Source organism: Phasianus colchicus, chromosome 8 (genome assembly GCF_987193195.1).
Source record: "Phasianus colchicus chromosome 8, bPhaCol1.hap1.1, whole genome shotgun sequence".
In the NCBI taxonomy this organism is placed as follows: domain Eukaryota; kingdom Metazoa; phylum Chordata; class Aves; order Galliformes; family Phasianidae; genus Phasianus; species Phasianus colchicus.
This window is the reverse complement of record NC_143443.1, coordinates 24,390,123-24,409,741: the sequence shown is the minus strand read 5'-3', so window position 1 is coordinate 24,409,741 and position 19,619 is coordinate 24,390,123. Positions and strand designations below refer to the sequence as shown.

The following is a 19,619-nucleotide window of genomic DNA, read 5'->3' as shown; positions in this document are numbered from 1 at the left end:
GCCTCAGGAAGCTTTAATGTTGTGATGAAAAGTGGAGTGGGACATACAGGGAAAGATTTCCAGGGCATTTCTCTGTAAACATGTGAAAGTGAGGGTCTGGATGTTGGAGTGAGCACGTAATCTGAGTGAGTTAGCAAACAAGCTCAGTTTTGCCTGTAAACATGTGCTGCCCACTGGAATTGATATCTGGATGATTTCCCTCCTAACTCTAGGCTTGGAATTAGCCTAGTGCAATTCAAGGTCTTCTGGGCTCCATGAGCCTGGGTTTCTTAATTTTTTTAGAGTTCTTGATGATGTGAAAGCAACATCAACTTCACAGCCTTGTCTTGCCAGGGGCATTTTATTTAGTAAGCTTCTGATCTCCCAAACACATCTCCTGGGTGTGCCTGTCCACTATGCGTCACCCTGTATGGAAGAAAGACCAAACCACCACGGTCTCCTTCCTCAGCCCTCTGGGAAGACCCAGGGCAGCATTGCAGGCTGGCATCTTTGTGTCAGTGCTGACTGAGGAAAGCATCTGTATGCTGGAGAGCTTTGAAGAGGTGAGTCCCTTTGTCATAAATACTTCAGTTTGTCACACGCTTTTATGCTGTCCCAGCTGGAGGTGGATTTATCTTGAAGCTTATGGGCTTTTCCAAACTGCCCAAGTGCACACCGCCTGAACAAAAATTAAATGAGCAGATTGCATCAACTCCAGGAAATATTAATCATTCTTTAATGAAAGTTTACAAGTTTATTCTTCAAAAAGGGAAAAAACATAATTGCCTCCCTCTTGATCTCTCAGTTCAGACTCTCTTTCAAGATTTTACCTTTCTCTAAGCTAGGGCTGAATTAAAATGAAATAGCCATTAATCCTGGTCAAGAATGGAGGGTTTAAGTGGAAAACTTTTGAACTTCATCAGTCATTTTTACCCTACCTTTCAGAATCCTGATGTGTTCAGACCAGATGCAGTAGTAAGAGTTAATTATTTGCAATATCTCTTCTGGTACCTGGTGTAGAACTTCACTTTCCAGCTTCTTATGGCCCTTTCATGTCAGAGCCCCTTCTATGTGTGAATCATTTCCAAAATTGCATCCTTTTTCCACCTCACCTCAATGTTTTATTTATTCTCACATCTCCCTACTTCTCCAGTCTGAGTCACTGCCATGCACTCTTCACCCAAGTCTCTAGCATGGTAGAATAGAATCACAGAGTCGTTTGAGTTGGAAGGGACCTTTATGGGTCATCTAATCCAACTGTCCAACTCCCTTCCAGTGAGCAGGAACCCTTATAGCTCTGTCAGTGTTTGCCATCCGGCCTCCACAATTCATTTGTTTGGGTTTTAAGCTTTGAGGAAATGTGAGGCTCTCAACAAAACAGATGCAAAAAGTATTTTCAGGTAAGTAAAATTATTTTTCAGTTCTGAGAAGTGAACTACGGTAATTGCACTTTCCCTCTTGGTGAACTCATGACCATTCCTAAACATCTGCCACAACCAATTATTGTTAATTAGGATGATAAGCAGTTGAGAACAGGATACTTAATATGAAAAGTCAGGGAGCCGTAATCATGCAGTAGTCAGCTGTCTCTGTGTGCGGAGCTGGGATTAACCCCACTGAGCCTAGGGAAACCGGGTGCCTGAACCCTGTGCATGAATCACCCCCCAGAGCTGGGTGTTCCCAATAGGGCAGATAGATTCCCCCCCAAGAGTGCTGGCCCTCCACCAATGGTTGTATAAGTGGTTAAGCAAGTGCAACCAGTCTCCAGTTTTAGACACAAAAGGTTGCATTAAATGCAACACACAGCACTCAAGGCACGCTTAAATACGGCGTGTTTCTTTACCCATGTGCAAAATGCATTTTAATGTCATCAATTCCCACCGTGCAGTTTGCAGTCCACGTGACCTACAGCACCGAGCCCCAACCTGAATCCCGTGCTGTGCTTTGCTGTGGGTGCTGTGTGAGGCAGACAGCCGGTCGTGCTGGATGCCAGGGGCTGATTGCTAACGCCCTGCCTGACGTGACAGCTTTTCTAATAGCTTTTCCAATCACCTGCATCTTCATGAGGCTGTCTGAAACCTGTAATATAGAGAGACAGACATCATTACAGGCTGAAATAGCACATAAAAGCATATCTTCTGAGGAGTATGTGAGGTCTAAGCACTGCACGTCTGCCTTCGCCTGCCAAAGAAGGAATCTCACTGATAACACTCGGCAGTGGTGCAAGGATGAATTCTGCTCACTGGCACTTTTTATCTCTCACCTTTCCTGTGCAAGTTCCTTGTTGTTTCTGGATGTGTGCTGTTTGTAACTGCATGTATTTACCTCTGTTTTCTGCTTACCAGGAAGAATGTCACATCCCTATCCTTTCCATCCTTTTACCATCTGTTTTCCTCTTCTCTCCTTGACCTCGCAGTCCTGCCTTCAGCCTGCTGCAGCTCTGCCTGGAGCCATTTTGCTGGAATGTGTATTTGCCCAAATGTGTATTTCCCCCTTGCAGAGGAGCAGAGATGTTGCATATGTCCTCAATTATTGGCTGTAGACTTACACCTGAGCTCCCCAAAAATGTGCGATGGCAGGTTATTATCAGGTGGATTTCACTTCACTGGGCTGAAAATCACCCTTGGAGGTGATTCTGCAGCGTGAGAGCCAGCTGTGCCGCAGGGCCACTGTGTCCCCAGGGTTTGTGAGCTGGTGGCTGTGTGTGGAACAGCTTCAGCTCTTTGGTTCTTGTCCACCACTCTCTGCCTGGGAAAGAGAAAAGCCAAGGAGGGCCTTTTCAGTTAGAATCATAGAATCATCAAATCATCTGGTTGGAGGGAGCTCTTAAAGGCCATCTGGTCCAACGCCCCTACACTGAACAGGGATACCTACAGCTCCATCAGGTGCTCACAGCCCCATCCAGTCTGATCTTGGATGTCGTCAGGAACGGGGCACCCACCACGTCTCTGGGCAGTCTATGACAGTGCCTCCTCACTCTTATTGTAAAAACTTCTTCCTTATATCCAATCTAAATCTCTCCTCTTTTAGTTTGAAACCAGTTGTCCTCCTGCAGCTCAGCATGACCACAATTCTCACCTTAATGCTTCTGGAGATTTCCGAACAGGCAACCACCAGGTCAGAGGGGTCAGATTTCTTAAAGCTTCCATTGATTTAGAAACATAAAACAACACAGCCACTTGCTGGTGTGCTCCTACATCACTGAAAACCCACTCTGTGCTCTGATCCAGTACTGACATCTGTAGCCTGCTTTTTAGGAAGGGCAAATACCTGTAACATGTAGGGCAGTGATGTTTCTTTGAGAAGGTGTCTGATGTCCAGGACCCCCTGTGATACATTTAACTTGGGTGTTTATGTTTCTCTAGTAATGATACGTATCATTTGCTGTTGGCCCATTGACTGCACAAGATCAAGCCCTTAGAGATTTCAAAACACACTGTAGATATTAAATATCTGAGCCCTGTAACCTTTCAGCAGATTAGGAAAGTGTTATTGCTCAGCATTTTAAATGGATAACAGAAGATATATCCCTGCTGAATTTCATGGAATGAGGTTAAGTAACCTGTCCAAACCGAGAAGGGCGTTAGTAATGGAGCCAACAATGGATCTGGGCTCCATACACTGGTCTTCAGATAGCAGTGCTGCTCTGCGTAAGTCTAGCTCCTGGTTGGGATTCAGCTGAATAAAACGTGCTTCAGTGTTTGAGGTGGTGCAGTGTTTCTCTTTCAGCATGCCATAATCGTTCCCTGGGCATTTGCTGGCTTCCCAGGGATTATTCCTGTTTACATGCACCAGGAATAAAGGCAGAGAGCTCACACCTTTCTTACACTGTTGAACAAAACAGCAGGATTGAGTGGACAGCAATGGAGGCTGAGGTGTCTTTCATTCAAAGTAGAGGACTTCAGTTTTCCATCTCTTACACTTGATCCTGCATTAGCTGCAGGATCCAGCAGTGCTGTGTAGCCATGCTCAGCTACTGCCAGGCTTCTGCCGCTGATGCTGCTTCCTTGAAACAAGGTTTTTTTTTCTGCTCTATAGAACAGTTGCTTGTGACCAAAAGTCAGCTTCTCCTTCGTAGGCTTGCTGATATCACATGAATTTTCCCTGCATTTGTATAGTATCCCTCAAGCAGGGAAATGTAAGCTTTAGACCTGGAAGCACTCATCTTGTAGTTTCAGGCCACCTCAAACAGGATCAGGTTGCCTAATACTGGAAACTGCTGCTTCAGATTAGGGTTTTTATTCAGGGGGACTGTTTTCCTTGATGGCCCCAAGCAGGAGTAGTCTTGGAAACAAATTTGTTCTCTTCTGAAGTTTGCCTAGAAGCAGACATGTTAGCAGACTGCTCATCCTGCTTTCATGCTTTGGCTGGGCCTCCTTGGCTGTCTGACCAAGATAAAGCAGATGTCTCATGAGTTAGTATAACCAGTTTGCCCTAATGCACCTTCATTTAGCTGTGCTGTAGTTTTTCATCCATCTCTCAAGATTGTTTGTCCTACTTCCAACTAGCAGATGAGCCAGGCAATCTCATTTTGTCAAATGGGTTTACAGCACTTCTAAGAAGTTTGGTCTATATTTAACCCGTGGCCTATTTTCACCATAACTTAGCACAGGGGAAGGTTAACTCCAGCTTCTTCTCCTCTCCTAATGGTCACTTCTGCAGTAAATCTCAATTATGACACGTGAAGCTGCTGTTTGTGGGCTAGGAATGGCTGCATGGCTTCCTTGGGCATTGTCAGGATCTATAGCCTGGGCAGCAAATTCACAGCATGATTGTGCCTTGTGTGCTTGTCTCACCAGTTTCCAGTCCACTTCCACGTTGGAGTGGTTCTTCCCCAATTATACTCACTATTGCTGAGTGTGACAAGTGCTGCATATCTGTATCTTGCAAAGCGTATGGACATTGTTAGCCAAGGCACACTGCAGTGAAGCTGCCTTTGTGCAGAAATACCCTTCAGGCCTCTTTTTTTCTTTTTCTTTTCTTTTCTTTTTCTTTCTTTTTTTTTTTCTTTTTCTTTTTTTTTTTTTTTTTTTTTTGCAGGCAATTAATCAAATTCCTTTCCTATTAATTTAGGAACAAGTTGTGTGCTTTTGTTTGTTTGTTTTCTAGCAAACTCTGCTAAAACAGAAAAATGTTGACAGTGCTAAACAGAAAGCTTTATGGGGAACATTAATCTATTGTATGAGTAGGTGTTGAGTCTGCAGATTTTCATTGCTTGCATTTGTATGCATTGACTTAAGAGCTCCTAAACCCTAGCCACACTGCCTTGAGGTACTGTGCAAACCTGTCACAAAGTCCCTGCCACATAGTACTTAATCATTTCAGTGTAATGCTTTTGCTCACATGGTCCGAATCCCACTCTTGGACACATAGCAAAAAGTGACATTGGCCTACTCCAGGTACTATCACTTATCTGAATTCATCACTTCCTACTTGACATTTGCAGTCAAGTTGTGCAATTCCCTTTTTTCTCAGATAAGTAGCTGGACCTGATGCTTTCCTTTTCTATTTCCTTCCCCCTGCCAAGATTGTTTTGTTACTTCTTGCTTAGTAGTTTGAATACTTGAGGCCGTGTTTTTAAGTTGGCTTTTCTAAGTGCTTGTCCCTCCCTTTTGATTCCCTTTGCAGGCGCTGGTTCGACTTCCCCCTCACATTTCACAGTGTGATGAAGTCTTCAGGTTCTTTGAGGCTCGCCCAGAAGACCTCAACCCTCCAAAAGAGTAAGTGCTGCATGCATTTCCACTTCTTCTTGGTTGACTGGAAGAAAGATGAAGGTCATTCACTTAAATGCTACTGTAAGTGTGAGAACAGATTTTGTAGCTTTCAAGCAGTACCTCAGAAAATGCCCAGCAATTATGTATAACCACTTGGGTGTGTGGAGGACAGAGAAGTCAAGCAGCCCTCAAACATATTTTTCAGTCACCCCCACCCACTTTTGCATTGTTTCTTGCTGATGCTTCTAATGAGGGAACCTCCCCTTGCTTGTGAGTTTTACCTGATAATTGTCACCAAGGACTCATTTGGTTGGGGAAATCCTGCCAGTAAGTACTTAGCTAATAATTACCAGCTGCTTCTTTAAATGTACTCCTGCCCACTTTAAATGTACTCCTGCCCTCCCTTTAGTTATCTGAAGGGAGCAAGATTGTGGTCCAAATCCAAAATCGTCTCTGGAGAGCCTATTCTTTCTAAGCAGGAAGCTAAGAAAAAGGCTGGGAAAAGAGTTTCCATTGAATACAAAGCAGAATCGTAGCCTTTACCTTGGAATAGACAGGCTGATTCATGGTGATATTGTCACAGTTCAAAGAACTAATTTATCCAGTGAAAGCGTTGGCAAGAGAGTATTTACAAGCAACTGTGCTGCCTTGCATGATATTTCCTTTTCTCCTGTATAATAAGCAGGATATATTTTGTTGTGCTCTTCATAATATGTTTTGACTTGGTCCCATTGTGTTTTGTGCAGCTTTGTGGCATGATTTGAAATCTGATTGCAGGCAGTATTTCTGTAATTTGGTTTCACCTGTATTAGCATAGCCCAGTAATAATCTCAGAATCACGGAATCGTTAAGGTTGAAAAGACATTTAAGATCATCTAGTCCAGCCCCAACCCATCCCCACCATGCCCACTAACCACATTCCTCAGTGCCACTCTTCACAGTTCTTGAAAAGCCCCATGGATGGTGACCCCACCTCCTCCCTGGGCAGCCTGTGCCAATGCCTCCCACTCTTTCTGAGAAGAAATTTTTCCCAATACGCAACTTAAGGCCATTATCTCTCTTCCTGTAGACTCACAGAATTGTTAAGGTTGGACAAGGCCTCTAAGATCATCTAGTCCAATAGAAAATGGATATAAAGTTTGAGGGGGTTGTTTGTTTGCCACTTTGGTGCCTGCAGTACCTGTAGATAGCAGAAAGCTTTCCATTGACTTCAGCTCTCTTATGTTGGACCTGCAGCTGTGATGTTAGTGTAGAGGAGGGGACGTTTGCAGCTTGGTTTCCAAACTGTCTCTGTTGCATATGCATGGCTTTGATCATATTGGCATTTGTTCTGAAGCAAGTACTGCTAGTGCAGCTGAGAGCAAAGTCTTTTTGTTTGTGAAATGAGAAAAGGAGCAGCTTTAAAATGAAAAGTCCACAAAAATAGCTGCTCTTTTTTTCTTTCTAGACAGGCTTGCTTTGGAGAAATTTCTGGGGTGAGTAGAAAAAATGAAGTTGCGTGTTCATGGTTAAACATGTGCTGCAAACTCAGAAGGTGTTGCAGCAGGGTGTGTCTACGCTCTGGAACCTACAGACCGTCATGATTTTCATTTAAGTCTGGTAGAGAAAGTTTGCAGAGATTGTTTAATTCCACAGATTCTGTCTGATGCAGGGAGACACCCACATGTTCTAGACAGAATCAGATCCCAGAGAGGGAGTAGGATCTCCATGGTTAAGGAGAGGTTGCCTGGAGGATCACACATGGACCTCAGGAATCTGCATTTAACACTGTTTAACACTCCAGCCTGCTTTCTGTATTGATTCTGAGCCTGTGGCATTAGGTCTGAGTAAAGCAGAGTCGGGACTGAACCTTACGGGCAGGGCACTGGCCATTATGGCTTTCTTTCTCTTTTCCTTCCTACATTTTGTTGAGGGCCTTTTGCTGAGCTCCCAGTTCAATGGCATTGAAGCAGTTTTCAAGTTACCCATTTTCACACCCTAGGAAAAACAAAAAAGCCTAAATTTTCTCAGCCCAGGCTTTGCAACTTATTCCAGCCTGGTAATAAGTGTGATTTATTTCCCTGGAAAATGTAGAGCAATAACCTGATTAAATCTCACTTCACTAATGTCTGCAAGACATTAATCTAGCTGGGTTTAAACAAATCCTACCTCGTCTTCTGTAAGCAAACAGATCTTAGGGAAGGTGTCTAAGGTTTCTGCTGGGAGCGCTTCACAAAAGATGTATTGTTGAAACTGAAGATTAATCTCTACAAAAAAGATGATGTAAAAGCCAATGGAAACATCTTAGTGTTTTTCTTCTGTGGACTGAGGAGGGATGGAGGAGGTGTGGGGCTCACTGGACCTCTGCGTAGGGTCCAGGAGAAGGGAGACTGTCAGACTCTGCACGAAGGAGTGCAGTCCGACAGAGAAATCCCTGATTCATTCCCTTGCTTTGTACTCTGCCAAGCCACTTCAGAAGGAGCAAGCCAGCACTGCCTGAGCCCTGTGAAATCAGCCCTCCCTGGACCTCACTCACAGCCCCATTATCTCACTGGGGTGGTAGGGGGTAGCCTGAGGGCAGCATCTTGGCTACCAGAATTATTTTCTCTTTATTCAGCTGCTTCTTTTAGCACTCAGTGTGGCGATTGTTCATGCAGTGACGATGTAGCATGCACATGGCACCCAACTGGCTGTGTTATAGGAGAGCAAATGTCACCAAGTGAGGGATTCAGCCACCGAGGGATGGCAGAATGGAGTTGCTCGTGCTGCTTTTGTGTCTTCTTTCTGTGTGCAGCAAGATGGGCTTTAGTTTCGGGATCGCCTGCTCTGTCCTTCTGCAGAAGCTCATCTTCATAAGATAAAGACTGACCTGGAGTTCAATTAGCTGACCTCCAGGAGTGAATCCCTCACTGCCCCTGCATGCTCTCCTCTCTGGGCTGCAGCCGTTTGGCTTGCAGGCTGCTCCCTGCAGGGTCGTTTCCTACTACTGCTGTGCTCTGTACTCTGTTTTCCCATGGTGCTGAGCAGCATGCAATCCAGCTATAATAAAAGATGGGGTTTTCCAACACAGTTATAATCTGGCCAGTTTGTTGGGTTGGATTTGCTGCTTAGGTTTTCTCTTTCCTGTTTTGGTGATGGTCCAAGCTTTCGAGTTCTGTGACAATAGGCAGAAGGTATTCCATTCAGCACCACTAAAAATCTTCCTTGTCCAGCAGCTTGCAGGCAGAGTTGGAGAGGTGTCTCAAGAGAGCATAGCTGGGCTGTGCCTACAGCGGTGCTGCAGCTGGGCCAGGTAGCTCACAACAGCAGGTTCCTTTTGTGCAGCATGGGATAGACCTTCAGAGGACACTAAATCCTCTGTGGCACAGTTTGGGAGCAATCTTGGACCACTCCCCATGGTGAAAACATGTCCTTTGTGAGAGCTATGGGAAAAGTTACTGTAAAGAAAGAAGAAAGGGCTTTTTTTTATTTTTCCAGTATTCTACATTAAAACACCATGTCATTGAAAGCCATTCATTTCCTGGATGCTTCTGTTAATAATTATAATTACTAATAACTAAGCTAGAGGCAGATTAATTTCAGACTTCTACTGGGGATTTGGGTTTGAGGCTAAGGTCAGGCCAGGGCTCACAGTCAACAAACAGAATCTCAGAAACCATTTTTTTAATTATTCTTTTTTTACAAAAAATAACAGAAATACCCAAAGAGGAGTATTAATCAATTCAACATTGCATACGGTCTACTGCTTTTAGGGCATTTTTGCTGTTTGATTCAAAATATCACAGCCAGACTGGTCATATGAGTATTCATTTCCCTTTCTGGTCTCACTCCAGTATCAAAAGCAGACCAAGATCTGTTGGTGCATTTCTGCAGTCCTCCTCCTGCAGAAATTCAGGCAAGCTCAAACAAGACTGCTGTTTAAACCACCAATAATAACATTAACAGCTGAGTTTAAAGCAGCATTTATTATCTGAGAATATTTTATTGTGAAAGACATAACGTGATTTTAAAATAATATGCAAATCCAGACAAAGTGGGGTGCTTGTTTTCTGTCCATTAACTTGACTGTGTTACATATGACTATTCCAGGTTCCCAAATGATCTGCCCTGCAGTATCTAATGAAAGAGGAGGCAAGTTTTTCATCTGCAGAACATCTACCTTTATTCTCAGTTGTTTGATATTAAGCTAATCATTTTTCTTGTATTCCATCCCTTTAGAATAATGTTTCATGACACATTTGGGAGTGGAGTCTCTGGGCAGATGTGCTGTAAAGAAGGCCGCTGTTCTTTGTTTGGGATTGATCTTTCTTACAGGGCATACAGAAGAGAGAATTTTCCCATCATTCAGGAATGTAGTCAGCACCATCTCATGACAATCAGTATTTCAGTCCCTACTTGGTGGTAGTATTGGGATCTCTTGATGAATGCATTTTTTCAGGAAAATTCATTCCACTTGAGAGATGTGGAATGGAAGTTAATTTCCCTAAGAAATGCAAAATCAGCAAGCGATGGAAGTTTTAGTTTCATGTGATTCACCATCTGGGAAGTAAGTCATAATACACAGAACATGAAAAAAGAAAGACATGTATCTGATATTTATCTGAAAAAGTTGACATGAAGATAAGACAGTTAAGATCCATTGTTCTGATGGGAAGAAGAGTTTTATATTTTCAAAAAATCGCTCAATCACCTCTGCTGAGATTTGGGTAGGTAAGGATGTAACAACCTGTGAAGGCTGTTTGCCAAACACCTTGCTTGGCTACCCCTCCCCAGCCATCCAGTGTCATGGATTGCTGTGGGAATGAGCTGCCACAGGTCTCTGAGCATCTGGGTTCAGTAGAGAACCAAATGTGCCTTTTTTAGAGGTGCATTTGCTCCAAAATGTTTATCCTCAACACCTAAATTTGTTGTGAAAATGGCTTTGAGAAAGTGCTTCACAGCATGCTGCCCATAGTGTGGGATGGCAGAAATCTGTGGTTCTGGTGAGTCTGCTGCCCCAGCAGTGCTGCTGGGTCCCAGCTGTGCGAGGTCACCGTCAGATGGTCTCCAGATACCCCTGTTGGCTGCTGGCCTCCATCACTGCCTGCTGCCAGGATCCTTGGGAAAGTCTTACTCAGAGATGGTTATCTTAAATAAAACCAACACATGGATGGAGCACTCTCTAGGTATGGAAAAAAAAGAAATAACACATGCACGACTCATCCTCTTCTTTAGTTTCACATGGAAATTTCCCCTTTTGTTTGCAACATATAAATGATTTGGGCTGCAATATTAAATGGAGGGTTTTGCAGCTCTCTGCTGGCTGCGGTCTCAGTGGTACCAGGAGGTAGTGCAGCCTGCCTGAGAGAAGATTTGAATCTTTCTGCTGTTTGGGCAAAAAAATCAAAAGGGAAGTTGTGTGTAGATAAATATCACACAATAAATGCTGGGGAAAAACAGAGAGCATGTTAAATAAAATACATTCAGCAACCACAAAAAGAAAAAAAAAAAGCCACCAAAAAAAAGAAGAACAAAAAGATATGAAAGAATGTCAGTTGGAACAGCATACAGCACTGCTGTTGCTGTACAGCAAGAGCTTGTATTCCTTGCCTTCAGTATCACATTTGGACATTTGGACTTGTGCTTGCTTTGTAGGTCTGTCTGTGAAAGGACATAGGGCTGAGATGAGCAAATCTATCTCAGTGAATGCCACTTGGCACTGGCCACCCGGCACACAGAAATAGCTTTTGCCTGGATTGGGTATGACCACACTGCAGGGTTTAAAAGTGGTGTGCTGTCACAGGCACAGGATGGATTTAAAATAACCAGACTTATTCTGAATGCATCCGAATGTAACCGAAATCAGAGCGTTGCCAACAGGCTCTGATGCTGGGAAGTGGTTTGTCTGGGCCGAGCATCGCAGTAGTGTCAGAGTTAGTAAAGGCTTACAAATCTGAGACAAGTCTTTCTCTATAGAAAAGATTTGGGACTGAAGAGGTATTTTGAAAAGCTGACATTGCCTTTAGAAAACCTAAATGCTAGGGCTGTTGGCTCGAGGGCCTTTTTCCTGTTCAGTAATTTTTCCTCATATCCTAAAGGAACAGTCACTGCTGATAAATTTGCCGATGCCTATTTTGTAGATTAGAAAGTAATAGTTCAGTTAATGTTTAAATTAACCCATGAAATTCCTTTCTCCCAGAGAAACAAAGGTTAATGGTTAATGGAGGGGATTTGGAAGTCTGCTCTTTTTTGCCTCATTTACTTATTTTGTGATATTGGAAAGGCCTCTTCCGTCTCCTGGCTGTAGAGGAGCTGGGACACCTGTTATCCTTGAGCCCCGAGCCAGTGAAATAGGATCTTCTAAAGCCTGTGTGTAGGGGCTGGTGATGCTTGCTTTGACACCCCAGAATGGAGTAGTCCCTTGGCCTGAATTACCAATGTGGATAAGCACACTGAAAATATTAAGGTCTATATAAGGAGCAAAGCGTCTGGCATTGCTGTGCCTGATGGATGAACCTGAGACTGAGGAGAGGAAGAGGGATGGGAACTTCCTCATCTTATCTCCATTCTTTGCTCCCAGCAAGCCCCTGCCAGCAGGTTAATTGCAGCACTGGCTGCCTGTCATTGCTGACTCATTGCAGGAGGGATGGGCTGGACATTGCTTTGCACTAACACGACAAAGTCGGGGAGAGCCCATCTTATCCCCCACGTGTCATGTCTCTGAAAAACAAGAATAGGCAGCTCATGTTATAAACGTAATTATATAACGGAGAAGAATCCAGCTTGTCATTGCCATGTCTATATTTAATATTGCTCAGCTATTGTTTAATGAAGATCTTTTTCCACTCCAAGGAGGAGAGCACTGAGGAAAGACGTGCTCAATGGGACGTTTGCTGCCAGGGTGATAAATTATCCCCTGTTGGCGCCTGGGGTCAGTTGGGACTTCTTGCTGCCCTGTGCTTCCTATTGTTGATTGCTGTGTAATTCTGATGCTGCTTATCTGGAGGCTCCCTTTATTTTCCATGCTGCTGAAGATGAGTGGCCTCCCTGGTTATAAAAAGTGTTTTTCTCTTGTACCCGAGCCTAGTGTAACTGTGTATGCAATTCTGAACTGGTTGGAGGCAATGTAAGATGTCCCATTAAATTTGATAAGGTTTTATCATGCTGTGCATGCTATCCTATATATAACAAGGCATTGTTATATATGGGATATATATAACTTATATTGCTTAAAGTGTGTTTTAGTGCTGTGTAATACAGGCCAGATGGATATGACATCTCAAGTTTATTTAAGGTGGAGCATTTCAGGCAGAAGTGACGTTCCTTGGTAAACAGGACTTTAAACTCTGGCATCTCCAGCACAGCCCTTTACATCCAGTAAATGCCCTTGGACAGGAGGACAGGGCTTGGTGTCTCGTCCACGTCCTGCATTCAGCTCTCAATGCTGTTGCTGGTTAAAACCTTGTTTGTAAGAAAGATGTTTGTGGCAGTAGGGAGCCATGCCCTGGAGGGCTGCACACATCTGAGATGCTCTGTTTTGCACTGTCCTCTCAACTGAGATAGTGGGGATCCCTCTTTAGAACTGAGGTTGTATAAAAACACCAGATCTCGAGTGGCTCTGGCCATATAAGACACAATGATCTATTGGTAGATTCATTTCCACCCTTTCCATCTTCATGACTGGTGTGCAGCTGACTGTCTTTCAAGCTGGCTGTGCCCAGAAACACAAGCAGAGGATCAAATAACAACATGTTTTGACTCCAAACTCTGGAGTGACTTATCATGTTATCAAAGCTTTTGATTTAATTGAAATTTCACAGATAACCCCAGACCTGCTTTTAAGTGCAGACCCAAGAGCCAGTGGGAATTCACTTAAAGCCCTCCCCTGCCCCTTTTAGTGCTTGCATTTTTGTTTAGGAGGTTTATGGAAGGGATTTGCTACTGCTTATCTCCAGCTGGAGCAGTGTCTGGGTTCAAAGATACCCTTTGTGTTTGGGCCACCTTCTTTCTCCAGTTATACCAGAGTTTGATTGGAACGAACCTGTCGACAGTAATGGACTTTCTGAGATTTACACTGATTAAGGTTGCAGAATTTGTTGTGTTAAAAGTAGAATTATTCCCTTCTTTCCATTCACGGCTCTTAAAACAATTGGCCTAAGCTGGGAAAGCTGTTCGTTTAAACAGACCTCAGATGTATTCTGAATAGGGGATTGACTGTGGCTTTGCAATGCTTTAGTCTAATCTAATAAATGCTGGTTATTTGCTAGATTCTTGCAAGCTGTATTTGCTTCCCAGCTCCAAGAAGTTTTAATAGCCACTCCAGTAATGCTGACTGCAATGCGCTGTGGTGAACCTCAGAACATTGTATATGTCTGATTACATTTGCTTTCAATTACAGTCTTGTGGTCTTGAAAAATCAGTGCAGTTCAGGCTCATTTGGGAACCATCACAAAAAATCACTAGTAACCTGAGACACCTAGTGCTTGAAAATACAGAAGAAAAAAATGTTGGGGGACAAAATGCTTTATGAGATGAGAAGAAACCCATTGCAACAACTGTGGAATTAGGATGGCAGGGCTGAAGGGGCACCATATCTAAAAGATAAAGCTTTTCCTTTCCCATCCAAGCGTGCAGAGAATGAAGTGAGAGTGACTTATACCAGAAACAGAGTTTGTCAGAGACTTGAACCAGTCACGGTTCAGCAGTGAATCAGCAATGTTGCCATAGCTTTTGCTCTTTTTCTAGTGAGTAGATCCTCACATTGTCCTCTCCTGGCTAGACCTGGTTGAAGCTGTAGAGTGTTTCCTCCAACTCTGGGTAGAAGTGGAGTTTTCATTAAAAAGTTTTACCAAAAATGAGTATTTGGCTTCCACTTGACGCGTGACAGGACTTTTCAGCGGTGTATCTCCCAAATTTGGGTAAACGTGGATAGTGGAACTGAGTACTTTCCTTTCTGCAATCCCAATTATGAGTTTCTTCAGGCTGTGTATAACCTCTGCAATCCCCATATCAGTGACCTGGCTGCTCAGACATCCTGATGAGGCTGGATCAATTCCTTCACCTTCGTGCCCATCTTACAATGAAGCTCAGAATGGTGGGGCAGATAGAGAAAGCTGCAAGATTCATTCACATCCCTGCAAACAGCTTTAAACTCTCCCAGCAAGAGGTCAGGAGAAAAGTATCCTATTGTTAGCTGAGTTGCTTCAATGCACAAAGCCAGGCTCTGTTGGACAGGCACTAACAATGTTAGTAATGCTGGTGATACAGCAGTGTCATCCCCTGGGGGAGGAGGAACCCTGGCTGAGCTGCTCCCCAGCTAAGGGTTCCTCTGCTGACAAATGAGCTTCTGTTCATCTTCATTGTTATTGGGTTTGTGCTCATCTGTATCTGCTGTCTATGTGCTGGGGAGGCTCTGGAGGTGAGCCGGGGCTTTGGGCAGAGCAGCAGATGGGGAGAAAGCCTCAAATGCCTTTGGTAAAGTGGTATGTTGGAGTGAGCAGCTGGAAGGAGTAGGAGTTCCGCAGAGGAGAGAAGATAAAAGGAGGCTTTCAGGCAGGAGAGAGGATTCCTGCTTTTTCCAGATGTAGCATTTGCATGTGGAGCAGGAGAGCTGCCAAAAGGCCGGGCTGATGAAGGATGCTTTGTGATGCTTCCAGCGTATGAAAAATGCAGTGCTTTGAAATGTAGGTGGGTTTGGGCTATTAGGTGAGGGATGAAACAAGCACCGTAAGATGAGTCCCTTTTCCCCTCTTCTTTTGGAAAGCTGCTCTCCACTGCAGTATTATTGCCTTGTTTTCTTCCTTTTTTTAATCATCTTTCTCCTAAGGCATTTTTTGTACACCTGCCTCAGTCATTCAGCATCCTCATAAATTAGAAATTTTTGGCCACGTACACTTGTGACAAGTGTTTTTTATTTGATTTTTTTGTTGTTGACAGGCATATAAAATACTGAGCCCTGGTTTACTGCCCAATAAACCCCGATCCCTGGCAGGGTAACTAATGTTTGTGAGAGAAGATTGCATTAATATCAGTGAGCAGAGAATTTCTGGCTTCAAGAAACAAATGTTGCTTTCTGACATGGTCTTCTCTATCTTAATATGCACTCAGAAAGACCTTATTTGCATTTCAGATATGTTCAGTTCAGATGCACTCACATGCTGGGGAACTGTACAAGCAGATGTGACTATCAGTTTAAGAGGGCATTTGCCCAAAACAGAGCATTTAACATGCAGGGGCTGTGAGGGTCCCTTGCACATTCCTTGGAGAAGATATCTGCTGCTTCTTCTAATCCGTCAGTTTTGAAACACCAAAGCAAGTTCCAGATTTTGAAAGAAGTAGGACATGACCCTGCAGAGGCACGTGTCAAAAACATTTCAGCTCCAGAGTAACGCAGCAAGATAAGATTAAGCTTGCTGGCAGCCTCATCCTGAGAGCAGCCCTGCTCCTCAGACGTTTATGCATGTGGGTGCTTTCTGCACAGTGAATAACCATATTGAATTCAACAGGAGTACACATGCTCCCAAAGTTATTCGTGTGTTTGCGTATTCATTTGCCTGTTTGTTTGATGGGAATGAAAAATTCTGGAGAGGGCTGGGATACAAGGGACGTTCATTCATTAGTAATCTCCTCTATAAGTTATGTTAACTCTTCTCTCCTTTCTTGCCCGGAGGTTGACATGTGTGTGAGTACCTGCACATGGGCTCCAGGGCCAACACAACAAGTTTAACTTGAATTAAGTCACTAATTTTCATGCGGTTGAAGGTAGATGACACCTGTTCTTGGAGGTTCCTAAACATAGAAAAACCAGCAAGGAGGCTCAATTGGCCTGAACAGACCGCAGAGGACTTATATAGCAAACTCTTTCTGCCCTAAACACTCTTTTATGAGGATTTGCTTTTAATAGTATTTCCTAAAGAAAACCAAAAAGGGTCTGTAAAGCAGTTTAAGTGTGTATCTCTATCTGTATCTTTGAGAGGACCTTTTAACCACGTAGCAGTAAAATTAAGGGAGCACCAACACAGTCTCTTTGATCCTTTTCCATAAGAACTGTGCAGAGTTTCTTTCCTTGGCTGTATTTGCTGCAAGATGCCATCAGTGCCATTTTCACTGTGGCTCATTCACTTTGGCTAGTGAAAGGCTTGCTCATGTTCAAAGGGAATTCAGTGACCAAACAGCCACAGTTTTGGGGCTTCAGAAGATGAAGCAGCCTCTGCTGGGTTCAAGAGTTTCTGGAGGTTTTCAGACAATGGAAAACCTGAATAGTCTTTTCTTTGCATGTGCTTATTCTCTTTCTTTCCATCTCAGCCTCCAGGACTCACATACTAGTATGGGGAAAAGTCCCTGGGCTGCCCACTGGTTGCTGTGGGGCTTGATAGGTTCCTCTCTGGTATAAAGAACTAGGTTGTCCTAGGCTGTGTAATTTGTGTTGTAAGCAATTGACTTTTTCTCTCCTATTTTACATACATAGATGTCTCTTATTTTTATGTCCTTTTTTGTTGTACTTTGTTCTTATCTCTTGCTTTGTTTCTTCTTTCTTATGATCCCTGACTACATCAGCTTCTCTGCCTCACGCTGACATCTTTTCTTGTGCTGTGTCTAAATGTCCCTGGAGTTTTTTCATTCTCCTTACATCCCATGGATACTGTTTTCATCTCTCCTGATGCATTCTGCCCTGCTTCTGCCAGCATTTCTACTCTCATTTTTGTTCCCTCCACCAGCAGTCTGTATGTTGGGTTTATTTGCTGTCTTTTATCTTTCTTCCATCACTTTCTCTCTACCATATCCTTTCATCCCCAATCCCATATAACAGATAACAGGGGGATGAGAGGGGTGTCCTGGACACAGACAGAATCCCAAGGCTGAGGCTGACTTGCAGAAGTTGCCCAAGTGCAGGATTTGCTGCTAGGATAGACTACAGCCATGCCAAGTCTTCCTGGGACAGTAACAGAGACTGGGCAAACCCAGTGCCATGCAGACATTGCACTCAGGACACGGTCTGCCTCATCTCCATTAGTGACTCCAATAATTGGCCCATAGGAATACGGGGCAACTCGCTATTTTGTCCCACTGCGGGCAGCTCCAGGAGAAGCCGATTTGGGGGAAATAAAGTCATCAAGTCCTGTGCTGGTTTGTAACTTTTAATTTCTGTAGAAGTTGTCTCTGCAGTCTGTCGAGCAGAAATTTGACATATCTAGCCTGAAGTTGCTGGGTAATTAATCATCTCTGGCAAGTAACGTGGGCTGGATTTTCAGTCTGCAGGCACAGATTGCTGTGAGTGAACCCACAGCACTGCTGAACCTTTTCTCTCTCCTCTACTTCTTCATTTTCCCATGACCTTAGGAAAAAAAAAAAAAAAAAATTCCGCACTTCACAGGTCTTTTTTTTTTTTTTTAAATCACACTTTATGGAACACAGTTTTAATACTGTATGGTACGTGTTTAATGATGTCCATATGGGTTTGTGGGTACAGGAATTAAATACATAACGGTTCATGATGACATAACACGGAAATGCAACTCCCGCAGTGCTGGTGTGTAGGCTGTAAAGGGTTATTAATAAAAATGAAGGTTTTAAATAGAAAACAAGCTTAGCAGCACCGTTTTGGCCTTGGGCCCATCTCTGAGTGATGGAAAAAAAAGAGGCTGGAATATGTGGTCTTTCCTCAATACATGAAAATAAATACATTTTACCACAATCCCCTGTTAAGAGTTTCAGAGAGAAAGCTCCAGGGCCTGATGCGTGGCATCTCTCTTCAGTTGGAGCATGAGCTCAGGGAGGTCTGCAGGGGATGTTTCAGCAGGGCGCAGAACACATCAAACAAACACTAAGGGGGAGATTGATGCCTTAGATTATTAAAACGGGGTAAGGCCACAGTGTTTTGATTGGCAAAGGCTTTCAACAGTCGGACATCAGTGTTTCAGAAGAGCAAACCGCTCTGTTTGTGGGTGAGCCAGGAAAATAACAACTCACACAGTTTGGGGGAATGACCTCAAGGAAATCCCATCCCATCTTGTAACCATAGTTGCCCCATCAGTAAGGCAAGGAAATTACATAATGTGCCTATTAATACTACAGATGAACAAAAGCAAGCTTGCTGTTCTGTGTTCAGCCTTGTCCTGTCTGCCCTTTCATTTTAAGTCTTTAGAATAAATGAGACAGCAGTGGGTGACTTGCTGAGCATCCCTCTGAGAGTGTGTGAGACACCTCTCACCGTGCCTGCCTGGTCTGTGTGCTCCCAGCAGCTTCCCTCAGCTCCTCCTGCTGTCAGCTCACATCCTTTGGCTCCTGCATTCACCCTTGCATGCCAGCACTGTCCCTGTGCTCCCGGTGCTGTGCTGCTGGGCTCACCCTTACACCCCATAGCCTGGAACCAAGATCCTCATCTAAAAATTGTTAGAGAAACTGCTCCCTGCTCATGTTCTGGAGTGACTGCTGTGCTCTGTCGTGCAGTTTGCTTCTGCCCCATGCCCCCATATTTTGGCTCACGTCAGGCATACTTAAAGATTTTTGAAAATGATATTAACGTCTATTTTTCTAAATCTCTTTGTGCTGAAAGATGGCATCTTTTTGTCTTCTGAAACCAGAGAGAGCTGGACTTTCCGAAAATAGGTGTTGTGTCCCTTTAAATAGTACTAAACACATGGGAATGGGGTTATTTTTGTCCCTGTCTGCCTATAATCCGACTTATTTTAGTCAAACCAAAATCTTCCCAGAGATCGTTCCAAAGAATAATGCTGAAGTGTTGTGTGAATTGTGCAGTGGCGATACTGGCATTGCTATGGCATTGCCCTTCTATGGAGCTTCTCACCATTGACCTCATGATATGGCCCGAACATAGAGTAGCTCTATCTATCTGACTGTGAAGCACTGGCATTATTTTAGAACTGGGGAAACAGAAGTATGAAAGTACTCTGTGAAGGTCACCAGCACTGGAACAGCAGCCAGGAGGCCATGCTTTTTGCTTCACTT

The 19,619-nt window shown here is 43.8% G+C and overlaps 1 protein-coding gene across 3 annotated transcripts in view; it reads left to right on the top strand.

The window, feature by feature from the left end:
• The window catches only part of SH3PXD2A (SH3 and PX domains 2A), a 229,417-nt gene that overhangs the window by 96,660 nt on the left and 113,138 nt on the right, over positions 1–19,619 (top strand). For all 3 annotated transcript variants that reach the window (XM_090145459.1, XM_090145460.1, XM_090145458.1), the window contains exon 5: positions 5,608–5,699. In XM_090145459.1, the coding sequence (XP_090001585.1) occupies positions 5,608–5,699 (92 nt within the window). The remainder of the gene's footprint in view (positions 1–5,607; positions 5,700–19,619) is intronic.